Source organism: Narcine bancroftii, chromosome 9 (genome assembly GCF_036971445.1).
Source record: "Narcine bancroftii isolate sNarBan1 chromosome 9, sNarBan1.hap1, whole genome shotgun sequence".
NCBI lineage: Eukaryota > Metazoa > Chordata > Chondrichthyes > Torpediniformes > Narcinidae > Narcine > Narcine bancroftii.
The window spans coordinates 96,745,855-96,771,548 of NC_091477.1; the positions used below are offsets into that span (position 1 = coordinate 96,745,855).

Here is a 25,694-nt window from a genome sequence, read left to right on the forward strand (position 1 = left end):
CATACCAGAAAAATGCATGTTTGCAGCTGATGCACCGGCTCGAGCAGTTGACAAGAAAGAAAAGAGCAACCAAGAAGTTAATGTGGAAATACAGGCCTATGTTGACATGATTATCACTTCTTTTCCAGCATCCCGTGAAAGAACACAGAACAGATCAGGAAAGCAACAGAGACAAATGAAAGAGCTCAAAGAAGCAAAACAGAAAGGATGGTCAGAAGCTATGAATGACTGTCTAATGGGTATTTGGGATTATTGGGCATGCAGAGATGAACTGTCCGTTGTGAAAGATAGGGTCTTCAAAGGAAACAGATTCGTGCTTCTCATGTTTCTACGCATGGAAATGCTCAATAAGATACATGAGGGACATCTTCGTGAGGACAAATGGAAACATTGAGCTTGAGAGGTGATGCATTGGCCAAGAATGAACCAAGACATAAGCCAGACCACTGCTTCATGTGAAATATACCTTACCTATAGACCAAAACAGCAAGCAGAACCGCTTACACCACACCCTGTACCAGACAGGCCGTACTTCAAGGTTGGAGTAGGTTTATTTAACTATAATGGGAAGAATCATACAGTATTGACAGACTATTTTTCCATTTACCCAGAGGTAGCAACACTGCAGTCAACATCCAGCAAAGCAGTTATCACTTCCATGAAAAATGTGTTTGCAAGGCATGGAGTTCCTGTGACATAGTATCAGATAATGGTCCACAATTTTCAAGCAGTGAATTTGAGTCCTTTTCCAATACTTGGGGGTTTTGACATACAACTTCAAGTGCACATAACCCAAAGTCTAACAGAAAGTTCTGTCAAGGTGGTGAAGAGCCACATGAAGAAAATGTATGCTGGACGAGAAGATTTCTACAGAAGTGCCCCACTATAGAATGGCCTTTTCTCCTGCCCAAGTGCTGATGGATACTTACATGCCCTTCCAGTGCATGAAAATCTGTTGACACCTAAAGGAGTACACAAGGTCCAACAGGCTAAAGTGGAAGAGAAAGTGAAACAAACAGTATCATGACAAGTCTGCGAAAATCCAACTAGTCCAGAAGCCTGGAATATGAGATCACAATTTTGGCACATGGTCCATGAAAGGATGTGTGCAAGAGGAAATAGATCCACATTCCTGCCAGATCCAGACAGAGGGAGGGACACCTTTGAGAAGAAGCCACGTGGATCTACGACCACAAGCTCTATCTCATGGTTGTGACCCGTCACCTGTCAGTACACAACAGGGACCAGAACATATAGAAATGGAACACGTTGTTCAGAGCTCACAGAAAGACACAAATACTAAAGCAGCCAATGCAACCAATGCAGCGGTAGAAACACATACCAGTCCAAAAAGGACTGTTAAAACACCTCAAAGACTGATTGAAAGCTGCTGAGTGGAAAGATTGGCCATGGAATGTAGATATCCTTGTTATATAGACATAGTGTTGTGTTTGTGTTGCTTTTTAAAAAGGGGAAAGATGTGTTATTATGCGAGTATAATAAATAGCTACACTTCCCAGTGGTTAATGTGCACAGTGTGCGTGGGTACAAAAAGAAGACAATGACAGTAGTTGGTAGTTGAAGTAGTTTGAAAAGTAAAGTTGTTTAAGTGTTAAAACCACGCAAGATTGTTCTTCAAGGGACAAACATAACAGCAAGAAATTGCCGGATCTGCTCAGTTGTGGGATCATTGCTTGATGACTCGTATTAATACTGGTTCTAGTGAAGCCAGTGGATGATTTCCCCTCCCTGGCATAAGCCTACAAAAGAAATCATGAGTCGTATTTGCAGGAGGTAGGACTCTTCTCCAATTAACCAGTCTCTTACTTGCTGGCCCTATTCCAACTGCAGTAGGAAGGTTGCTTAGTACACTGGCCAACGTTCATCTCTCAAACAACAACTAAAACATAATCACAAGTCATTTACCTTATGCATTATTTATATATAACTCCTGTGTCCAAGTAGACTGACAAATGCTCTTCAAATATAATTAAATCAGCTGGGAAGTGTATTAGGTTATCTTGTGAATGTGATGACATACCTATTTCTTGAATTGTCTCTTTGGCTGAAATACTATGGAATTATAGTCATCTTCTCATATTTCAGATTTATTGTAAGAGTCCATACATGACATCACATACAACCCTGAAATTCCTTTATTCTGCAGTAGTGAAAAAAGACTATACACAGCGTAAACATGTAAACAAATAAAATAACTATAAACAGATAATGTAGGTAAACAAACTGACTGTGCAATACAGAAAGAACAAAAGAAAATAAAAGTGCACAAGTTAGAGTCCTTAAACGAATCTCTGAGTTTGTTGTTGAGGAATCTGATGGTAGAGGGGCAGCCACAAAACTCACGCCTGGTGGTGTGAGTCTTGTGATACCCTTAGCTCTTTCCTGATGGCAGCAGTGAAAACAGAACATGTGCTGAGTGGTGTGGGTTTTTGATGATTACTGCTGCTGCTCTCCAACAGCAGTGCTCCCTATAGATGTACTCAATAGTGGGGAGGGCTTTGCCTGGGCAGTATCCATTACCTTTTAGAGAACTTTATGCTGCTGTGAGAGAAGCAACATTAACCTTTCAGTATAATGGTTCCTCATTTACAGACTAAAAATTGTTTTTCTTTTTATGGATGATACCTGAGATACAGTATTTTCTGTTTTTATTTCAGGTTTTTAGTATTTCCAATGATTAACTTTAGATGCACACAAAGACAGTGTACCATCAGCTCAAAATTAAATTTAGACCAAGTTGAAAAATAGTTGAGAACATGAAGTGAAAAATAATTAGCAATAGTAACTGCAGTGAGAATTGTTGAGAATAGACCCCAATTAAAACTCCCTTCAATCTTGAGTAATGATAACCTTTCCAAAATGGAGAATACAACCTGTTAAGTTTGGAGCTCACCCAATATGTGAAGCTTATTTCCATGTCGAAAATTAGCTTTAATTTAACCCCATGAGCACAAGTGTACTCTTGTGCTCAATGGAACTGGAACTAAAATTATTTGTATTAGAATTTAGTTTATGACCATCTTGAAGGTAATCCTGATTCCTATCCAAATGTTAATCTTTGCATGGAAGTATTTTTGGGCAAAGAGATATGCTGTTGATCTATCATTAATCAGATTGAATAACAAATTAACAGCTTCATGATAAAATAAGTAAAGTAATTACACTGTTCAACAATATTTTGAGCATTAAGAATTGAGAGCAAAACAAATGGTGCTTAGTTTGAGTGTTGCTGCACGAACAGGATGTTGGCTGAATGAGGTATTTCCTGTCTGGATTCAATTCATGTCATTAAAATCTACATTGTGAAAAACAAACCGTCAGGTACATGATGCAGTTCTTGGTAATATATTCAATCTTTTAAAATGTTTGGTGCTACAATTTACCCCAAGACAATGAAATGAAAAAGAACGATTTGGTGACAGTAAACAGAAGAATCTAAGCAGGAAATCAGAATGCCTTGATGGTAGGCTCGAGCCTGAAATGTTGGTTATGTATCTTTTTTACTTTGCTACATAAAATATACTGTTTGACTTGCTAAGGTTCTCCAGCATTGTGTTTTTACTTCAATCACCATGTCGCAGAATTTCATGTTTTACTTCAATCAAAGTATGGGGGAAATGCCCGCTCTGTTGCTGGGCTTGAAATTATCAGAGGTTTGGCATGTATAATTAAGGAAAATGAGAACTCACAAGCACCAACAGGACCTTGATGCAACAAGACAGTTGGAAATCTTCCAGACTAAGTTTAGCTGGAAGGACCTAGCAAAATAACCAACACCACCTCCTTAGGAATGATTTTCATCATACTTTATCCAAAATTGGATCAGAAGGCTGAATTCTAGAGGTGAAGTGAGAGTGACTCCCCCAGCATCAATGGAGCATTTGATTGAGAGCAACATCAAATGCCCATGTAAAACAGGTCAATGTTTGTCAAAGCAAAAACACTGATGGTTGGAATCAAATTTCACACAAACAAAGCTGCTTGTGGATATTGGAAGTCAATCATCCCAAGCAAAGGGCATCATTGCATGAGTGCTCTAGTCCCAACCATCTTCAACTGCTAATCAATGACCTTTCTGCCATTCAAGACCATTTACATCTCCTTAGTTATATTCACGTTAATATGATTATATTCATTGAGACCTGGACAACACTCAAGTATAGTGTGATATGTGAAAAGTTGAACCTATGCTAAAAACTGCAAAGCAATAACATTCCACAATGAAAGAGCAAAAGCACTTATTCTTGATATTAACTGACATGACCATCAGTATCCTGTGGGGTTGCCAAGGACCAGAAACTCATTGGGATTTGCCACATAAATCTGTGGCTTGAACACCACTGACTGCACATTCCTCTCCAAAATACAATTATTCTGACTTGGAAATATAACACTAAACCTTGTCATTATTGCTAGACCTAAATCCTGAAAGTCCCAACTCAACAGTACTATGGGAGTACCTTCATCACAACTGTTTAAGGTGATGGCTCATCTTCATTTTCTCCAGGGCCCAGGACAATTAGATAGGGGCTATGAATGTTGAACTTGTCAGTGACACCTAGCTTCCCCAAAATAACTGACTGACTGAATAAATGAATGAGTAACAAGTAATAAGTAACCAATAAACAGGCAGGCATTCAATTGCTGGAGCCCAAAAACTAGTTACAGCCTATGACTTCAATCAGGCCAACCTGAAGAAGACTCTAACGAACTACAACCAATACGTCATGTTGCCACATCCAAGACCAAAGGAGCCAACACACAACTACTTTTACACCACCATAAAGAATACCTACTGAGCCATACAACAACTGCAGTTCAGCAACTCTGATCACCTGGCTGTACTTCTACTTCCGGCATACAAACAGAGACTGAGGTCCACAGCACCAGTAGTGAAGATGGTGAACGTATAATCCAGGGAGGCAGAGAAGTGTCTGCTTTGAATCGGTGGACTGGACCATATTCAAGATCTCATCCTTAGATGAATGAATATGCAACATGTGTCACCAACTTCATCAAGACTTGCATGGATGAGCGTGTGTCCACGCGCACACACCGGGTGTTCCTCAACCAGGCTTCTGCCTTGAATGAATCAGAGGATTCGCAACCTGCTGAGGGCGAGATCAAGGGGGCTTAAGGAGATGTCTACAAGAAGTCCTGGTTTGACTAGCGGAAGGCTATCTCTAAAACAAAGTGGCAATTCTGGAGGAAGCTAGAGACAGACACGTGCCAGCTAAGGCAAGGAGTGCAGGCCTTAACAGCCCTCAAAGTGAGGGTGACTGCCATAGATGGCTGTGATGCTTCACTACCCAATGAATTGAATACCTTTTATGCCCACTCTGAGAAGAAGAACCCAACAATGCCTACGAGAATCCCTGCAAAGGCTGAGGACCCTGTAATATGTCTTGGAAGCCAATTTCAGAACATCATTCATAAGAGTGAATTCTCGCAAGGCGTCAGATGTACCTGGTAGGGTACTGAAAATCTGTGGCAACCAACTAGCTGGAATGTTCACAAATATTTTCAACCTTTCATTACTGTATTCAGAGGTTCCCACCTGCTTCAAAAGGGCATTAATCATTCTGATGCCCAAGAAAAGCAGAATGAGCTGCCTCAATGATTATCTCCCAGTAGCACTGACATCCATTGGGATGAAATGCTTTGAGAGGTTGATCATGGCCAGAATTAATTCGTACCTAAGCAGAGGTCTGGACCCACTGCAATTTGCCTTTTGTCACAATTGCTCCACAGTAGATGCTATATCGCTGACTCTCCACTCAGCTCTGGATCACCTCGAAAACAGCAACTCATACATACGGCTGCTCTTCATAGTCTACAGCTCAGCCTTCAGCACCATTATTCCCTCCAAACCCTGGGCTTCTGCATCCCCCTCTGCAATTGGATCCTTGATTTCCTCATCGGAAGACCACAGTCAGTATGAACTGGAAACAACATCTCCTCACTGATCATCAACACAGGCACACCCCAAGGATGTGTGCTTAACCCACTGCTCTACTCACTCTACACCCATGACTGTGTGGCCAATCCCAATGCTATCTACAAATTTGCTGATGACACCACGGTTGTTGACAGAATCACAAACGGAAATGAGGAAGCGTACAGGAGGAAGATAGATCAGCTCGTTGAGTGGTGTCATACCAACAACCTTGCACTCAACGTTAGCAAAACCAAAGAGATGATTGTAGACTTCCATAGGAAGTCAGGAGAACACAATCCAGTTCTCATCGAAGCCTCAGTAGTGGAAAGGGCCAAGAACTTCAAATTCCTGGGTGTCAACATCTCGGAGGATCTGTTCTGAAACCTCCATGTCGATGCAACCACACAAATTCTTGCCAGTGGCTATACTTTGTGAGATGTTTAAGGAGATTCAGTATGTCACCGAAGACTCTCGAAACCTTCTACAGGTGTACCGTAGAGTGCTTTCTGGCTGTTTGCATCACTGTCTGGTACAGAGGTGCCAATGCTAAGGACAATAAAATCTCCAGAGGGTTGCTAACTCGGCCTGTGACATCATGGGCACCAGACTTCACTCCATCAAGGACATCTACAAGAGGCGGCGTCTTAAAAAAGGCAGCCACTGTCCTCAAAATCCCTCACCTCCCAAGCCACGCCTTCTTTACTCTGATACTATCATGAAAAAGGTTCAGAAGCCTAAAGATGAACACTCAACGGTGCAAGGACAGGTTCTTCCCTGCTGCCATCAGATTCCTGAATGATCAATGAATCAAAGACACTGTCATACTTTGACTTTTCGTGCACTGTTTTTATTTATTTTTGTAGGGTGGTTGATATGAATGTTTACACTGTGATGCTGCCACAAAACAACAAATTTCGTGACTTGTTCATGACAATAAATTTTGATTCTAATTCTGCTTCTTATCCTGCTGTCTGTCACCCAGTTGTTTATTCCTGTAAATGTATATTACTCCAAAGAAGGTGAGCCATAATCTTTGCAACAACTTGTATGCAGTATCTTATCAATGTTACATAATATCTAAAGTCACTCCATATGATAATTTCTCTTTATGTATCCTGCTGGTGATCAAAAAGTTCTACTACGTTTGTCAAACATGATTATAGATGTGGTTAAATATTTTCATTGCTTAACACAGTTCATTGGAACAGGCAAGTTGTGATAGGAGCAATGCAAAACTGGGGTCTCGATACTTGGTGGTATTTTATGATTGTGACCAGAGTTGAATGATAGAAAAGTACCTTTGAATTAGAGGCCTATCATGCTTTCTGCTCCATTATTGTTTCAATTCAATGATTGTAATGTTGTAGATATGAAAAGTACACAGTTTTAATTTGAATGAGTAAATAAAACCTGATGATACAAATTGTATCATTTTCAAATTGTATAGTAAAAAGGACTTTGCTTACAATAAAATTATAAATTTTTGAAAATAATTTAGAATTAATTTTAATTAATCAATGTTATTATGGATCCCCAATAAGTTCATCATGGTTTATATACCTCAGAGTTTTTAATTTTCATATAAAACTTTTCCATAAATCTATCTTTACTCAGAGCTTGTTGGAAAGGTAATTTTATCCTCAGTTTTATTTTCTAATTACTGTAGCTATCTTCTCTGACGATAGCATTTGTAGCTTGTGGAGACACCTGCTGGCATTAACTGGAAAAAGTTTTGAATAAATGTTTACTTCTTGTTGTTATCAATAATTCAGTCTCATCATAGTTATGGCTATATCTACAAGGCCAATTTTCTAAATTGTATGAAATTCCAAAATGATTACTATCTGTAGGAATTTTATCTCAAATTTATTGCCGTTGAACAAGATATCGGTATTCTCAATGGTGTGGTTACTGTAATAATCTATTAATTTTTATTCATGTAAAAAATTGTAGTGCTTTCATAGTCAATGTTAACTCATTTTTAAGATGGCAGCTTGACAATTTGCCAGGAATATTTAAAGTAAAATGGACTGTGAACAGCAGAAAACTTCCGACTTTTTTTTCACATTGGAATGATGCTCTTATGCCCGCCCTTCCTTCCTTCAGAATGAACAATTTTAAACCAGAAGGAAGTGAAATCATGTTGAGAGATGGAACCACTGTCTTTCTCAAGGAATCACAAAGAAAATTGCGGTAAGTTTCAAACTTTAAAAAAAAAACTTGAATCATCTGCTTCTGAAGTATGTTGGTGGTCTCCTGATCTAAGCTTAAATAAGACTCTGAGAGATTTAGAAGATTTCAGATGTTAGAACTTGCAGGAAGTCTGATAACCAACCCTATTGTTTATCCTTTTGGAGGATGTAGAGAAGCTCAAATGAAAAGCTTGAGGCAATAGCAATTTGCTCTGTTCTACCCAGTAAAGACCTGTGTAATGTAAACCCTGGAAGTAGGACTCATTTGCAAGCATTTTGTGCAAAATGGTACACAAATATAATTTTATCAGAAATAGATTTGGAAATTAGTGCAATTGTGCCCATTGGGAAAATTGGCCCTGGCAATTCCAGATGCAATTCATTTTAGTGCAGCTGAGAATTGGCACTTAATTACTCTGATCACTAAGCACACGTGAACCACTCCCAGTAGTCACTGGAGCTCCTAGGGGTCTTTGCTATTCAATCACAGAACTAAGAGCACATCATGCTTCGATGTATTCAACAAGATAAGAGTCCATGGTATTCCTTTGGCTTGGCTTCGCGGACGAAGATTTATGGAGGGGGTAAAAAGTCCACGTCAGCTGCAGGCTCGTTTGTGGCTGACCAGTCCGATGCGGGACAGGCAGACACGATTGCAGCGGTTGCAAGGGAAAATTGGTTGGTTGGGGTTGGGTGTTGGGTTTTTCCTCCTTTGCCTTTTGTCAGTGAGGTGGGCTCTGCGGTCTTCTTCAAAGGAGGCTGCTGCCCGCCAAACTGTGAGGCGCCAAGATGCACGGTTTGAGGCGTTATCAGCCCACTGGCGGTGGTCAATGTGGCAGGCACCAAGAGATTTCTTTAGGCAGTCCTTGTACCTTTTCTTTGGTGCACCTCTGTCACGGTGGCCAGTGGAGAGCTCGCCATATAATACGATCTTGGGAAGGCGATGGTCCTCCATTCTGGAGACGTGACCCATCCAGCGCAGCTGGATCTTCAGCAGCGTGGACTCGATGCTGTCGACCTCTGCCATCTCGAGTACCTCGACGTTAGGGGTGTGAGCGCTCCAATGGATGTTGAGGATGGAGCGGAGACAACGCTGGTGGAAGCGTTCTAGGAGCCGTAGGTGGTGCCGGTAGAGGACCCATGATTCGGAGCCGAACAGGAGTGTGGGTATGACAACGGCTCTGTATACGCTTATCTTTGTGAGGTTTTTCAGTTGGTTGTTTTTCCAGACTCTTTTGTGTAGTCTTCCAAAGGCGCTATTTGCCTTGGCGAGTCTGTTGTCTATCTCATTGTCGATCCTTGCATCTGATGAAATGGTGCAGCCGAGATAGGTAAACTGGTTGACCGTTTTGAATTTTGTGTGCCCGATGGAGATGTGGGGGGGCTGGTAGTCATGGTGGGGAGCTGGCTGATGGAGGACCTCAGTTTTCTTCAGGCTGACTTCCAGGCCAAACATTTTGGCAGTTTCCGCAAAGCAGGACGTCAAGCGCTGAAGAGCTGGCTCTGAATGGGCAACTAAAGCGGCATCATCTGCAAAGAGTAGTTCACGGACTAGTTCATGGTATAACAGGAAATATATTAGCGTGGTAGAGCATTGGCTGATTTGCAGGAAGCAGAGAGTCAGAATATAGGGACGATATTCTGGTTGGCTGCAAATTGTTATTGGTGTTCCACAGGGGTTGGTATGGAATGCTTCTTTTTATCTTGTATATTCATAATTTAGATTAAGGAATGACAGGCTTTGTGCTAAGTTTGCAGATAATATGAAGGAAGGTGGAGGAGCAGTTGGTGTTGAGGAAACAGGGAGGCTGCAGAAGGACTTAGACAGGAGAGTGGGCAGAGAAGTAGCAAATGAAATACAATGTTGGAAAGTTTATGGTCATGCATTTTGGTAGAAGAAATAAACGGGAAGGCTATTTTCTAAATGGGGAGAAAATTGAAAATTCCCAGATGCAAAGGGACCTGGAAGCCCTCGTGCAGATTACCCTGAAGGTATACTTGCAGATTGAGTCGGCAGTGAAGAAAGCAAATGCAATGCTGGCATTCATTTTAAGTGGAATATGATATAAGAGCAGGGATGTGATGTTGAGGATTTATAATGCACTGATAAGTCCTCACTTGGAGTATGGTGAGTAGTTTTTGGCTCTTCATTTAAGAAAGGACATGCTGATGTTAGAGGGGGTTCAGAAGATGTTCACAAGGATGATTCTGAGAATGAAAGGGTTATCATATGAGGAATTTTTGATGGCTCTTGGCCTGCATCGTTGCAGAGAATTAAGAGGACCTCATTGAAATATTTTAAATGTTGAAAGACAAGGATATAGATGTAGAAAGGTTGTTTCCAATGGCGGGAGAGTCTAGGACAAGAGGGCACAACATCAAGTTTCACTTAGAACAGAGATGGATAGGAATTTCTTTAGCCAGAGGGTGGTAAATTTGTGGAATTTATTGCCACAGGCAGTTATGGAGGCCAGGCCACTGGGTGTCTTTAAGGCAAAGATTGATCAGGTCTTTATTAGCCAGTGCATCAATGATCACAGGAAGAAGGTTGGGCAGTAGGGATGAGTGCGAAATGAATCAGCTCATGATTGAATGGCGGTGCAGGCTTGATGGGCTGAATAGCCTTTTTTTGCTCCTGTTTTATGTTCTTATCCATCTTGTGACATTTATATCTTCACACATCACCAGCCAGCCTTATTTTTTTAATAAATAATTTTTACAGAAGACACTTGCCAAGAGGACGATGGTATTCTGTAGAGTAGAATCTCCAGAAGCAGTCCAATAAGACCAAGCTCTACAATCAAAGGCAAAGGCAAAGCATCCTCACATATGATCTAGATCAGCTGATGATGTTGACAATGAGATAGATATTGACCGGCAGACTGCTGACAATTCCCCAAAACTTCTTTGACATAGAACCTTGGGGTTTTCATGTACATGTGTAAGGTAGTTTAGGCCCAAGGTATGATGAAGGCTCAAGCCCACAACATTGGTCATGTATCTTTATCTTTGCTAGATAATCTATACTGTTTGTCAAGCTGAGTTTCTCCAGCATTGTGTTTTTACAATTAAACATTGGAATTCCTGGATTGTTATGCCTATTGTAAATTGTATTGTTTTCTACCCCAGTGCCATTACTTCTTATCATAAAGGTGCCAAGAGTAAAGTACTTCATGATACAATTTGTTAATTACTGTAGATTGCTCTACTCATTTCCTGAATTATTAGAGACCTGTGTTAATATTATGATCCAAGCTTAGGAAATCAAAATGTAGAAGTGGTTTGGATGGAGGTGTACAGTCCTTATCCACAGAGTAGGACAGAGTATAAAGAAGTAAATAATAGGAGGTTGTCAAAAAAGTATAGCAATAATCATGGGGATTTTATTCTATACAAAGAATGGAATAATCATATGAGCAAAATTAGCCTGAATGAGGTGGAGAGGTGGATTCTCCCTCTACTGTCGCTCCACCTGCTCAATGATTCTCTATCACTTTTGGGCCCCTCCTGCAGCTTCGTCCCCCTATAAATGTTATTTTCTCTATTTTTATCTTAGTCTTGATAAAGAGTTCAGACCCAAAACTTTGACTGACCATGGATGCTGTCTTACCTTTCTGAGTTCCTCCAACAATTCTTTTGTCGACTTAAGATTCCTACATCTGCAGCTTTTGGAGAAAAGTAAATTGGTGGAAATTGGAAGTAGGCCTAAAAGAGGATTTTTCCGATGTATCAGTGAGTGATTACTGCAGGTATTAGAGATGGGGTTTCAATATTTTACAATCCACATAAGTCACAGAGCAAGGACTGAAGGTATGTTTGCTAAATTTGCTAATGACATAAGGATAGGTGGAACTGCAAGTTGTGAAAGGGACATAAGGGTATAATTAGATTAAGTGACGGGGGGTTAAAGATCTGGTCAGGTGGAGTATAATGTGGGAAGATGTGAATTTGACTATTTGGGAGGCCTGGTGCATGATTTGAACATAACTAGAGATATTATTTATTACAAAGGAAATTGAATGCAAAAGTAAGGAGCCATGTTTCAGTTTTATAGGAAAAACACACTGAATTGCTGGAGGAACTCAGCCAGTCTTTTCAGTGTCATAGGAGGTAAAAACATATTGCCAATGTTTCAGGCCTGATCCCTTCTTCAAGGAATAAGCAGAATAAGCCAGAAGCAGGATGGCAGAGGTGGACATGGGGGCCATCAGGGTAGGGTGCACCGGTGGGGGCCTTTAGGAGTGGCTGGTGTGAAAGCCCTGCCGGCCACTCTGGCACTTCACCAGGCCACTTCGGCCTTTGGGGCTGTTCGTCAGTGGCTCAAAATGTGGTAGGGCAATGACCGTCTTCCTGACCCATAATCCCCCACGCAATTGAAACTGCTCTGGGAAACACAGAGTGGTTCCAGCTGCATGGGGGATTATGGGTTGGGAAGATGGCCATTGCTGTGCCATGTATTTATGATGGGTGACACTATAGCGGCAGTCACCCTGTCTCTGTGCACTTATAGCAGGCCTCCAGGTGGAGGCCTGGCTTGAAAGGACCTAAAGTCTCAGAATTCAAACAATGCTGGCAGAGGGAGAAATCCAGACCAATGAAGGGTGTTAATTGGATGTGATAAGGGACAAGATAAGAATTTATCTTGTTATTATTAATCTGAAAGCTGGAATGGATCAGTTGGTTTTTGAGGAAGTGTTGGACAGGCTGGAGAGAGGGGGGGGAGTGTGTGACTGATTCAAACATGTGATATCCTGAGAGGCCTTGGTGGGCTGATTGTGAAGAAGATGGCAGAATCTAGAACCAGGATTCACTGTTTAAAAATAAAGGGTTGACAGGAATATAGCAATGTTTTTTCTCAAATGGTAGTGGAAACAGAATTTTTGAATATTTTTAAAGAATAGGAAGAAAAATATTTGGAAAAACTAGGGCTTGGGATGCAGGGATGAGATTACAATCAGTCAACCATGCTCTTATTATATATTAAACAGATTTGAGGGGCCAAGTCCAACTCATAATTTATATGCTCTGAAAATTCAAGAAAGATGGGAACTTTATGTTTCCAAATAAAATCTAATAGTCTGTTTTCCTTGTTTTAGGCCAGGTCTTTAAATCAACATGAGAGAGGTTAAGTCATAAAGCTTACCTTCCACATCAGCAGTCATTTATTGCATAGAAGCACCTGTGCACCTTAATATGTTGCTATGGCTTTCTCCCTCAGGACCAATCAGAGAACCTGCACAGGATGGTGCTTTACATCACTGTAATTTTGCAGTAGAAAACTGATAGTTCCTAACAAAATGTTGCATCATCTAACCAAAAAACAAATCACAATTGCTTGAAAAGTATAACACATTAAAAGAGAAAATTTTAGAGTATTCTCTGTCACATGGCATGAGATATTAAACTACACTGAGACAGCAAATTACTTGAGTCTTTTTTAAACTAAATCTATTCTAATGGATTTCATGGATTTTCCCTTCAATAGGCCCCTTCAACGTAATGTGAATCTCTCCTCTTCTGCGAGAGATGTCAGCAGTGGTTCAGTGCCTAAAATGTTTCTGTGGTCCAAGCCACAACAGAAAGAGCAACCAGCAAGGTAAGATTTAATTCCTGCCTTTCCTCAATTTCTTCTTTGGCTTGGCTTCGCGGACGAAGATTTATGGAGGGGGTAAAAAGTCCACGTCAGCTGCAGGCTCGTTTGTGGCTGACAAGTCCGATGCGGGACAGGCAGACACGGTTGCAGCGGCTGCAGGGGAAAATTGGTTGGTTGGGGTTGGGTGTTGGGTTTTTCCTCCTTTGCCTTTTGTCAGTGAGGTGGGCTCTGCGGTCTTCTTCAAAGGAGGTTGCTGCCCGCCAAACTGTGAGGCGCCAAGATGCACGGTTTGAGGCGATATCAGCCCACTGGCGGTGGTCAATGTGGCAGGCACCAAGAGATTTCTTTAGGCAGTCCTTGTACCTTTTCTTTGGTGCACCTCTGTCACGGTGGCCAGTGGAGAGCTCGCCATATAACACAATCTTGGGAAGGCGATGGTCCTCCATTCTGGAGACGTGACCCACCCAGCGCAGCTGGATCTTCAGCAGCGTGGACTCGATGCTGTCGACCTCTGCCATCTCGAGTACTTCGACGTTAGGGATGAAAGCGCTCCAATGGGTGTTGAGGATGGAGCGGAGACAACGCTGGTGGAAGCGTTCTAGGAGCCGTAGGTGATGCCGGTAGAGGACCCATGATTCAGAGCCGAACAGGAGTGTGGGTATGACAACGGCTCTGTATACGCTTATCTTTGTGAGGTTTTTCAGTTGGTTGTTTTTCCAGACTCTTTTGTGTAGTCTTCCAAAGGCACTATTTGCCTTGGCGAGTCTGTTGTCTATCTCATTGGCGATCCTTGCATCTGATAAAATGGTGCAGCCGAGATAGGTAAACTGGTTGACCGTTTTGAGTTTTGTGTGCCCAATGGAGATGTGGGGGGGGGGGGGGGCTGGTAGTCATGGTGGGGAGCTGGCTGATGGAGGACCTCAGTACTGTCAGGTAAATGGTAAATATACAGCTTATGGAAACTCAGGAAACTTGGTAACACTTAAAATTTAGTGACATAAGTTTTCACTTAAGGCAGAGCACATAAAATACAGTTTTCCACCTGACTACCTTTCCTTTGATTGGAATAGATTACTCTGATAAGATATATAAATATAATTTAAAGTTACAAGATAGCTCAATTTATAAACCTTATGCCAGGATTTCTCATAAAAGTCTACACTCAGATATTAAAAAAATGATTATTTAAAAATATAAAATAAAAAGTATTAGTTTATATTTTAGATTGATTGATTTTGCCTAGAATGTGAATACAAAAAATTTACTTGTTTCCTTCTGCTAACTTCAAACAGCATCAGAAAATGTTTATTAACTGACATAATTGACACGAAGCCTGAATTGGAGAAACGGGGATATGGAACTTTTCATTTAACTGTTAATTTAATTAAACTTTTCTGTCTTGACTGACTGCTAAATTGCAGTTATTAGATAGACAATTTCAAGAGATTTTCTTGTTTCACTGACTGAGAGAAAAGAGATAGAGAGCAGGAATACATCCTGACCTGTCTGTATACTTCCCATGTTGATTCCCTAGCATACACAATGCATATCATCCAAAAATGTCGGTTGTCTTGAACGCCAGGCCCTCCTCCCATTTTCATTGTTGGAAGCCATATAGACAGGTAAAATTATTTCCAAACACCCAAGCTGAAGGTTGAAAGATGCATGAGTGCAACTAAATTCTTTTTGGAGGATATCTTCCTTGAATTGTGATAAATATGTCTTTGTGACAAGAGATTCTGTTGTCAAAGTGATATTATTTTGAGCTTAAAATTGTGCCTTGCTGTTATGCATTGTAAGCAATAAGTTCTGGAAGCACTCATCAAATCAAGAGATTTTTATTTGTTAACACGACATTTCTGCAAATACTTCTCTTGGTTTGAAGGAAAAATGAATTTAGCTTTGCATTTTCAATTAAATTAGTAGGAAGTACTAATCAGGGTATGCTGGAACGACTTGCAATTGACTAATTGATTTTTTCACACACCTTCAACAATAAACAGATGAAACTGGCATCCACTGTGGGCATGGGGTAGAAAACACATTGTATTGAAATAAATTAATGAAACTGTAAAGTGTTATCAGAACGTAAGCTAGGACTATCAAGGCTATTCTTTGGCTTGGCTTCGCGGATGAAGATTTATGGAGGGTAATGTCAGCTGCAAGCTCATTTGTGGCTGACAAGTCCGATGCGGGACAGGCAGACACGGTTGCAGCGGTTGCAAGAGAAAATTGGTTGGTTCGGGTTGGATGTTGGGTTTTTTCTCCTTTGTCTTTTGTCAGTGAGGTGGGCTCTGCGGTCTTCTTCAAAGGAGGTTGCTGCCCACTGAACTGTGAGGCGCCAAGATGCATGGTTTGAGGTGATATCAGCCCACTAGCAGTGGTCAATGTGGCAGGCACCAAGAGATTTCTTTAGGCTATTAATAGCTTTGTAAAGCGAAATTATGGTTTGGAAAGCTTTGTGGAAAAAAAATACTGAATGTTATTACAAATACTAGCAATGCTTTACAGTACCAATGACCCGGGTTCATATCCAGCGCTATCTGTAAGGAGTTTGTAGGTTCTTGCTGTGCTCTGGTTTTCTCCCACTCTCCAAAAACATGCAGTGTTTGTAGGTTAATTTGTGTATTTGATGGGCACGGGCTTGGGGGCCAGAAAGCCCCTGCTACCATGCTACATATACAAATTTAAACTTAAAATATACATAGCTGTAGTGTAATGTGCCACATGTCAGATGAGTAAAGTTGAAAGGGAATAGAGGATTGTATGTCACAATATTTCATACTTTTAATAATTATGTAATATGTAGGTCAATTCTCCAACTATTTAATCACAGGATTTGGTTATGTGGTACTATCTAATGAAAATATTTTACAGTGTTTGTTATTAACCCCTTTCTTTCCCACACTTTTGTTCAGCTGAAATATACTATCATATAGCAGAAAGTTTCAGTGTGAGTGAATGAAGCAATTGGTTTCTGCATGGACTATAAACAATCCCATAATGTTCTGCTGGAACAAATGTTGAATGGAATAAGTACATGCCAGAACATTGATGGATGAAATTTAAAGCAGAGAACGCAAAAAATACATGGACATTGGAAAAGGAGATGATGCACAAGATCCATGAATGGTAATGGAATAGCTAAGTATGGAGCTGAAAGAGACCTCAGGAGCTCTATAGATAAGGATCAAAGGAAAAGTAACTAATGGACAGGAGCTACCAGTAATCTTACAAGATGTTGAACTATACAATTAGCATGTGAGCTATCAGACAGAGGAGGTAATGCTAAAACTAACAGTGCCTGGTCAAACCTCATTTAGAATGTGTCCCACTTGGGGTAGAGCTTAGAAAAATAATGAGGTTGATTATCAGTCTCAGTAGCATAATTTATGGAGAAAAGCTAAATAACCTTAGCCGAGGATCCATGGATGTAGCCTGATTTGTTGAATCCTTCCAGCATTGTATCTTGCTCCAGTGAATTGGACAAATCATTTACAAATAATTTCCAGTGTTGCAACTGATTCATAGAAAGTCACTCCCACTGGAAGAATGCAGATTATGCCACATTTATTCAATGCTAGCAGTGTCAAATTAGAGTTCAATACTCCAGCATCACTTTACCTTGTGTTCAGCTGCAGCATGGACTGGTCTCCTTTTCCCGTTATCTCTCATCATCACCAGTAACACACCTTTTTTTGCTATTTTACAATAGCTTAGCACTTTCCTGAACTGCTGACAGTTTGCCCAGTAGTTTACAGATATTATCTAAATAGCCTTGTAATCTTCCATGTGCCTTTACTTGGCCCAGCACTCCAGAGGAGGATCAATTGAGGCTACAACATTGCTGGAGGAATGCTACAAGGAGGGTAGCTTTGTGGAATAACCTCGAGCAGTTTTGCACCAGAAGGCTCAGGCTGAGGTTGTAATGTTTCATTCAGCAGACCCAGCAGAGGTTTGAACTGGGTGGTTAACAGGCATCAGGTGTGGCTCTGATAAAATAATATTGATGGGGTGACAAATGCCGTGATCCTGAGAAAGGAAGCTGGTATCTGCGTCACAAAACCAGTGACATTCCTCTGGGAGATGCCTCAGTGTGATCCTAATAATCTACTGGAGGACAAAATGCCAGATTACTGAACATGGTATGACAGACCCCGGTCACATGAGTAAAGTCCAATCTTCCACTGATACACGGCTTCGAATTGTGCTGAAATGACAACAAAAGATCAGGCGCTTTTGAGCTAAAGACACATATGCCACTTCTGATCTGGAAAAGATGGATTCCAAACTCAGCTGGACTCTACCTATTGCACAACAGCAGTAAGAGATCTTTGTGAGATGGAGACTCCTGGTTTCATCATCCCTAGCTGATAACGACCAATTAGTTTAAATAGAGCAGAGCTAGTATTCCTGCCCAACAGCATGCAGAACTAGGATCCCTCTAAAGGTCCATATGTCACTTTTACGCTCATCTTGAGGGTGCATTAAGATGTCCTTTTGGCACATATCCTGCAACCCTTCAGTGAGGTATCGTACTAGACCTGGCAGATCTGCTGTGTGAAATTCCTCAGAGCATGAAGGCTAGAATAAATTGTCCCTGCATACATTTGGTGAAATCACCAGCTGTGATTACTGACATCATTGGTCTGTGGATCTTTGAGGTTACTAAGTTACAGTTTTATTCACTTCTAATCTGCTTTTTAAATTTAAGCCAATACTGCGTTGTCAACTGACATCTATGATTCCACAGATTATAATGCAATTCACTGGCATCCGGGTTTCAATAAAGTGAAAGATGGACTTTTCTAATGTATCTGTTTACATTTCAGAAACATATATAAAAAGATAAGAGCACTCGATATTCTGGACAAACGGAAAACAGCTACTGCTCTGAAAGCTGGAGAGAACAGGGCCATATTTCTGGGTCTGGCAATGCTGGTGTGCTCAATATTGATTGCCTTCCTTTTGGGAATAAAAGTGGTCCAACACAACAAGGAGAGGTAACAGAAAAATAACTATTTGCTTTTTGATACATCTACATATTGATATAATGCTAAGACTACTAAACATTGTTTCATCTCAGAACCAAATTAACTAAGTCAAACATTATAAATTACTGTTTGGAAACAAATAATAATTGGATTGAGTCAAAAGTGTTTTTGTATTCTTCATAATTTATAAAATGGTTGGCATTATGAAAATTAAATGTACATAATGTATACCATGCATTTAATTCAGTGGTGTGCATTATGTTTAATTTGATGACATACAGGTACTCCCTGACATATGTTCGTGTTCTGTTCTGGATGACCAGCTGTATTTCGAAATGGACATGTGTTGCAATGGCCCTACCTGTAAAATGATCGATTTCCTTCCATTCTCTATCTCTGAATCCTTTTCATTCTCTGTGGCTGCGGACCCTGAACACCCTGCAGACTCCACTGGCCTCTAAAATCTGTCTGACCATCAGAATATTGAGCAACAGAATCAAAAAAAATGGGACACAGGAGTTAAAATGTGGCGAAATAACTCATGGAGGCCACCAAGGCCAGCACTCGCAAGAGGTTGCCCATCAGCCAGCTCTCGCGAGAGGCGTTATTTTCTATAGATAGGCTCAATTTGGAACACATGCACAGAATGCCATCGCTGGGGAAGGGGAGAGAGATTGAAGAGGGAGAGAGAGCAACGGCAACGTAGGTTGTGATGTGATGGTGCTGCCCCTAGTTACCCGGTTCCACCTCGGGCTCCCAGCAGGAGCGAGGACTTTAGCTTCCCGGCAGGGACAAGAGGGAATGCTACCTGCGCAGTAATTTTTTTAAAAAACAATTTTGTTCGTATGTGCAGATGGACACAAGTCACATAGCTTGTAAGTCGGGGAGTGCCTGTACATCATGTATTAAACCACATGTTTTTCACTTAGCTATTTGCAATACAAACTGTTTTATAAATTATTAAGAATAAAAATCATTCTAATTCAATCCACTCATGCTACATTTTCTCATTTTAAAATTTAATGTGTAGGCTTAGCTTATAATACAAAAATTCTTCATAAAATGTGATGCATTCTGAAAATTCATCGTAAACATGTTTGGAAAATTAAATCCCATATCTAGGTCAAATTTAAGCTCTCCTACAGAGGAAACATTAAAGCATCTTGCCTACACATACTGAATATATCCATTAAAATAGCTGATTGTTTCATCCATATGTTCACAAAATTTGAAGGTTTGATATTCTTTCTTATTCCTGCCAGCCAGATTCAAATCCAGGAACTTGAATGTGAACTGACACCAATTCAAGGTTGCAGATTTGCATTCATAAAATATGCAATGCCAGTTAACATTGAAAACTCCAAATGTGAATTAATAATTCCTAAGAAATTGCGATTATTATTAGTATTAGATATCATGTACAAAAAAAGCAAAATTCATATTATGGAAGCAATGAAATGGATTCAGATTTTTCTAATTACCTAACTAAAGATACAAATTATGTATCTTGATATCCAGTTTTATTTTTCTTAGTGTTTGGACAGAGGTGTCAAAATGCACTGTCATTGAAGCAAGAATTACAAACTGCAAAAACTGCACATTTAACTGTGGGCCAAATTGTTGGAAACCATCACAGTATGCTTGCCTACAGGTATATGTTAATTTATCCTCTTCAGGGATGAAGGTTCTGCTACACCAGTCAGAAGAAACAGTACGCTTCAATTCTGAGGTAAGAAACCTACTATGGAATCCTGTACTCATTAACTTGTCAGTTGAAATGAATGTAAACCAATCATGTTTAGTGACCTTGATAAGAATGAGGAGAGGAAAAGATGGAAAGGCAATAGACTGATAATTTTGTCTAATGAAGATAATGTTCTGAGTGGTGATGTATGTGAATTAAAATATCTTTATGTTGATAGTAAAGATGGATTTGCTTCTATTTTTGAGACTATAGAATGTTCCTCCTTCATGCAACTATTAATATACAGAACAGTTTTCTTCCATTGATTTTGATGTCTTCCTGGTTTGTTGCTTGAGTGGGTCACCTACCAAGAACTTCCTCAAGGAAACTGATAGATAAAGCCTTGTGTAACACAAAGTTTTCTGATCCTTAATCCTTTGAAGTGGTAAAGATGAATGAATTGTTAAAGTTGTAACAGAGCTTAAAATGTTTGTATTTAATTCAAATTTATCATGCTATTTAGTTTTGAAACTGAAAATGAATTAAACAAATATTTTTTTAAAAAACATAACACTTGGAAATACTTAAAAATAAAAAAAACATTTAAATTAACTCAATCAATTCAGAGTTATGTGTATATTCCTCGCCACTGAAATGACAGTGCCAAATCTTACCTGATGTAGCAGATTTCTTAGAATAATGTAAAACAGGAGCTATAAACTTTGAGAAAACTGGAACTTGCACGTTCTTGCATATTGAAGCAGGAGACCCCATTACACCAGGATTTCTGACAGTTCCAAACATTATTTTTGTGGAAATATTTGGCTATTCATTATTAAGAAAATATTGTTAGAAAATTACTCCTCTAAAGTAGGAAAAAAAGAACAAACTCATGACTCAATTGTTATGTTTCAAAATGCAGATTTTCCATTTAAGTTTTTCAAGAGTTTTCCATTTGTTGCCAAAGTATAGACATTACGTAGATCAGTGGGAAAGCCACACAGTGGGCACACAGATCAAGCCACACATTGGGTCACAGATCAAGTGACACAGTGGGCAAGCCACACAGTACACCTACAACAGAACCCCCCCAAAACTCATCAAACCATCATCTCACGCATGCACTAACTCCAAACATTACTTTCTCTCATCTCCCTTCCAGGGTCTCCACCTCACGCTGCACGGTTCTGTCTCCTATCCAAGATTGACAAAACCAATTGTCCAAGTAGACCCATATTTCTGTGTTCTCTTGCCCTACTGAACTGGTATCCACTTACTTTGACTCTGTTTTGTCCCCACCTCCAGTCCAGATCCTCCCCGCATGCATCCGGGATATTTCACATGCCCTCCACCACCATGAATATCCAATTGTTCTACACCTCCATCCCCCATAATGAAGGCCACAAAGCCTTTTGTTTCTTCCTCGACAACAGACTCAACCAGTCCTCCTCCACCATCATCCTCCTCCGAGTGGCAGAACTTGTCCTCACTCTCAATAACTTCTGAATTGACTCATCCCACTTTCTCCAAGTCAAAAGGGTAGCCATGGGTACCTGCATGGCCCCAGCTATGCCTGGTTTTTTCATTAATTATGTGAAGCAATCCATGCTCAAGCCCGCACAGGCAAGGCTCCTCAAATCAACCTCCACTTCATTGTTGACTACATTGGTGCTGCATTATGCACCCATGATGAGCTTGTTGACTTTATCAACTGATGCCAACTTCCACCCCTCCCCTTTCTTTCCTCCTCCCATAGCCTTTTTATTCTAGCTCCTGCCTGTTTTTTGCTCATACCTTGATGAGGGGCTCAAGCCCAAAATATTGGTTATACATCTTTATCTCCTATGAAAGCTGGAAGACCTGCTGAGTTCTTCCAGAATTTGTGTTTATACATCAATTACAGCATCTAGCCACACATATGTATGCATCTGATGTGAAGCGCCATTAGCTGCTTCAAAAATGGATAAATTTAAAATACTTTTTTTTGGACGGTGGAGCAGAAGAAAATGGAAGAATGCTTCCAAGAGGCAATTACTTTATATTGTGAAAATTACCTAGAATGATTTTGAATATAACCAGGCCAATGTGGTTTTGTTTAAGGTAAGTATTTTTTCTTAATCTTCAGAGCATGCTTTTCATTCCATTGTAACTTTTTTTTGCCAGGGTGAACTTGATGTTGCTTTGGAGACATTGTTGGGTTCTACTCATAAAAATATGAGTAATTTCAGGAACATCTTGGATGTTCAAGTGCATGATCCAGAGACAGATGGAGAAAGTTTTAAAAATGAAATGTAGTAAAAATGGATCTGAGGAAATATTAAATATAGAAAGAAGGCAAGCTGGTGTCCAAGGATTCTACATTATTTGTCAAATCTTATGCTGTTGACTTATTGCCTGAAAATGGAAAGATCAGTTCATAAAAACTGGAGAAAGTCACCTTATCGCCTGTACATCTTGCGCAACTCTAAGTGGGCAATAGACCATTCACATGTATCTGTGGGATCATCAAATCTATATCTAATCAGAACTTTCACTGGACAGCAAAGATTTTGCTTCCTGGTCATGAAAATCACCTTTTAAAAATTTCCTATCACATACCATTTTTTAGATATAACCCATCTTTGTCATTTCCTGTCATATTTTAAGCATGTTTCAAGCTTACACAACCATGAAGTGCAGCATGTCTGTGAAAATTTATTTTCTGCATTTGCACTTGGACTGATCTTGGTGCAGTCAGTGAGGAACATCGTAAGCATTGCAACCATGGAAAAGTGGCGTCAGGGCAACTGGAATCCATCAATGCTGGATACAGAAACGAGAGGCATCAGATGCGGAGTACAAAACAAAATAAGCGGCAAAACATTTTTAGGTCAGTTGAACTCACACAATGTGTCAGCATCATTATGCAATTAGACATGCTAAATTCAATAAAAGTTAATTTTTCTCCAACTTCCTGTATGAAACAGAAAATCTGAAAAGATCTTTGTGTTCATCTTGAAGTTATCTATCCTAATTCCCAATTTTTTTTGAGGAAGCAAACCTTTTTTTAAAAAGGCCAATAATGATCATTTTGAATAAACAGACCATGTATTGTGTAACACCTAAACGTTGATGGCCACAGCATAAATTAGCCCTAAACAATATTTACCAGTAATTGGCCTTCAGAAAACATAGCAGTTTCTAGTTAATTATGCATGTAATATGAAAAAGAAATAATTCAACACAACCTTTTTTCAGCTTTCGTTTCCTAACCCATCTATCTTCGCATTACAGAAAGTCACGCAAATCCCCATGATGTGGGGCTTGTCTCTCTATTGTTCCAAATGCTTAACTTACCCTCTCTGCCCCATCATACTGGGTGTTTTAAACCAAAAGTTTAAAATTAATTGTCTCTTTTTTTTCTTTTTCAGTGTTTCTGCACTTCAAATTGTAAAAGGAATCATTCTGAAAATAAAATGATATTAGCTTCTCTTAAAGAAAACATCACACAGTTTCAGTCTTTTCCATGTTATTATGATCCAAAAGGAAGACAAAGAAATGTTCTCTTGGCAAAATTTAATATGTTTAATGCTTGGTATTGTGGAATGCTCTGGCCTTCTTGTATGTTTCTTGGTGGACTTGTACTTGTAATCCTGGTGAGGCTGACACAATACCTATCTCTGCTCAGTGAACAGTCACTGGAAGAAACTAAAAAAATTGCAAAAGGTTGCCAATATTCATCAAAGTTCCTTAAGAATTGACATATGCATTGTACCAGAAAAATTACAGGTCTTTGTTATACAATCTCAAAAAGCTTTCTGAAACTTCTGTCAAATTAATAAATACATGCAAACAACATAAAATGCTCTGAGTACCTGCAAAATTAAATATTATGTAAAAACTTGCTAAAAAGAGTTAGCACAGACTTCAGCAAATTTAACTTAACACAAATAAGAGATACTTACTCATGATAAATAACCACATTCAAAGGATAATTTTAGCAAATAAAAGCAATGTTGTGCAAATATTTACATTATTAAGTTCATTATCACATGTAGCAAAGATGCAATGATAAAGTTTATTTTGTGTGCAAGGTATCTCATACATAGTACAGCAAGACACCATTTAAGAAGTGCAAGGTTACAGAGAGAGATCAGTTAAATACAAAGCAAAGGCAGCACCATTTTAATATTTTAAGGTTCATTCGGGAATATAATAATGATGGGAAAGAAACTGTCCTTAAATTTGGTGGTGCATGATCTCATACTCATGAATTTTCTTCTCCATGGAAGGAGGATGAAGAGAATGTTGCTTGGGTGGGATAATTGTATTATTGATATTCACTTATCCTAGCTGAAACATCTTCCTTGTAAAAGTGAGTTCCACATTTTAAGGCGAAAATAGTCAATTTAACATATTTTAAATAATGTTCAGTAGTGGCAGCTACTCTGCTCCTGCAATAACACACGCAACCATACGGGTTGAGCTCAGTGAGCAGACTGGTTTATTGCAGGCTGCTGGGCTGCACTTATACTCCCAGCCTGGACCTGGCTGAGAACCACGCTAGAGGGCGCTGACATCACCCAGGCGTCACATGGTCCTCAAGCACAGGTTTCTGAGCCCCGAGCTGGAAGGAAGGGAAACCCCTGACGGCGCCATTTTGGCAGGCTGCCCCGCCGCATGGCTTACAAGCGGGGCCAGTTCGCCTGCCTTGTGGTGAGCCACCACACAGCCACCCCCCAGAATCAGCGCCAATGTCCTTTTTTGCCAGGCGGCCTCACTTCTTGGGCTGGGCAACGACCACGGGCTTGGTGGGATCGAAGTGCGCTGGCTTCAGCCCATCCATGGTAAACAACTCATACCTGCTGCCCAAGTCCAACGTGAACGTCGAGCTGGAATGCTGTATAACCCTGTATGTCCCCTCATATGGTCGCTGCAGAAGTGATGCGGTCAGGCCCCGCCGAACGAAAACTAACTCTGTGCAAAGCAGCTCGCCAGAAACTCGAGTTGGGCGGGTACCATGCCTGGGCGGCGGTGGGGGTTCGAAGGAGTCCAAGCGTGCTCTGAGGTGAGGAAGTAGTTCATGCGGTGACTGCTGGGGATTGTGACGTGCGTTGATGAACTCACCAGGTAGTGCCTGTGGCGCACTGTAGACCAGCTCAGCTGATGATGCCTGCCTATCTTCCTTGGGAGTGGAGCAGATGCCCAGGAGGACCCAAGGCAGTTCATCCATCCAGTTGGGACCGGTGAGGCGGGCTATGAGCACCGACTTAAGGTGGCGGTGCAGACATTT

The 25,694-nt window shown here is 40.3% G+C and overlaps 1 protein-coding gene across 1 annotated transcript; it reads left to right on the forward strand.

Annotated features, from left to right (window-relative positions):
• Positions 1 to 3,405: 3,405 nt before the first annotated feature.
• On the forward strand, positions 3,406 to 24,277 carry s100p (S100 calcium binding protein P). The gene is made up of 6 exons (XM_069897874.1): positions 3,406 to 3,484; positions 8,066 to 8,152; positions 13,637 to 13,747; positions 18,577 to 18,747; positions 20,272 to 20,467; positions 23,833 to 24,277. The coding sequence occupies exons 2-6, from the start codon at positions 8,067 to 8,069 to the stop codon at positions 24,160 to 24,162; spliced, it is 894 nt and encodes a 297-aa protein (XP_069753975.1). The 5' UTR covers positions 3,406 to 3,484; position 8,066; the 3' UTR covers positions 24,163 to 24,277.
• Positions 24,278 to 25,694: the final 1,417 nt, after the last annotated feature.

Bases quoted from the DNA above. Each gene is read 5' to 3' on its own strand.
- s100p (XM_069897874.1), top strand. From the start codon at position 8,067: ATGAACAATTTTAAACCAGAAGGAAGTGAAATCATGTTGAGAGATGGA. The intron at 13,748-18,576 runs GTAAGATTTAAT...TTTACATTTCAG, and splicing joins CAGAAAGAGCAACCAGCAAG to AAACATATATAAAAAGATAA. The intron at 20,468-23,832 runs GTAAGAAACCTA...TTTCTTTTTCAG, and splicing joins CAGTACGCTTCAATTCTGAG to TGTTTCTGCACTTCAAATTG.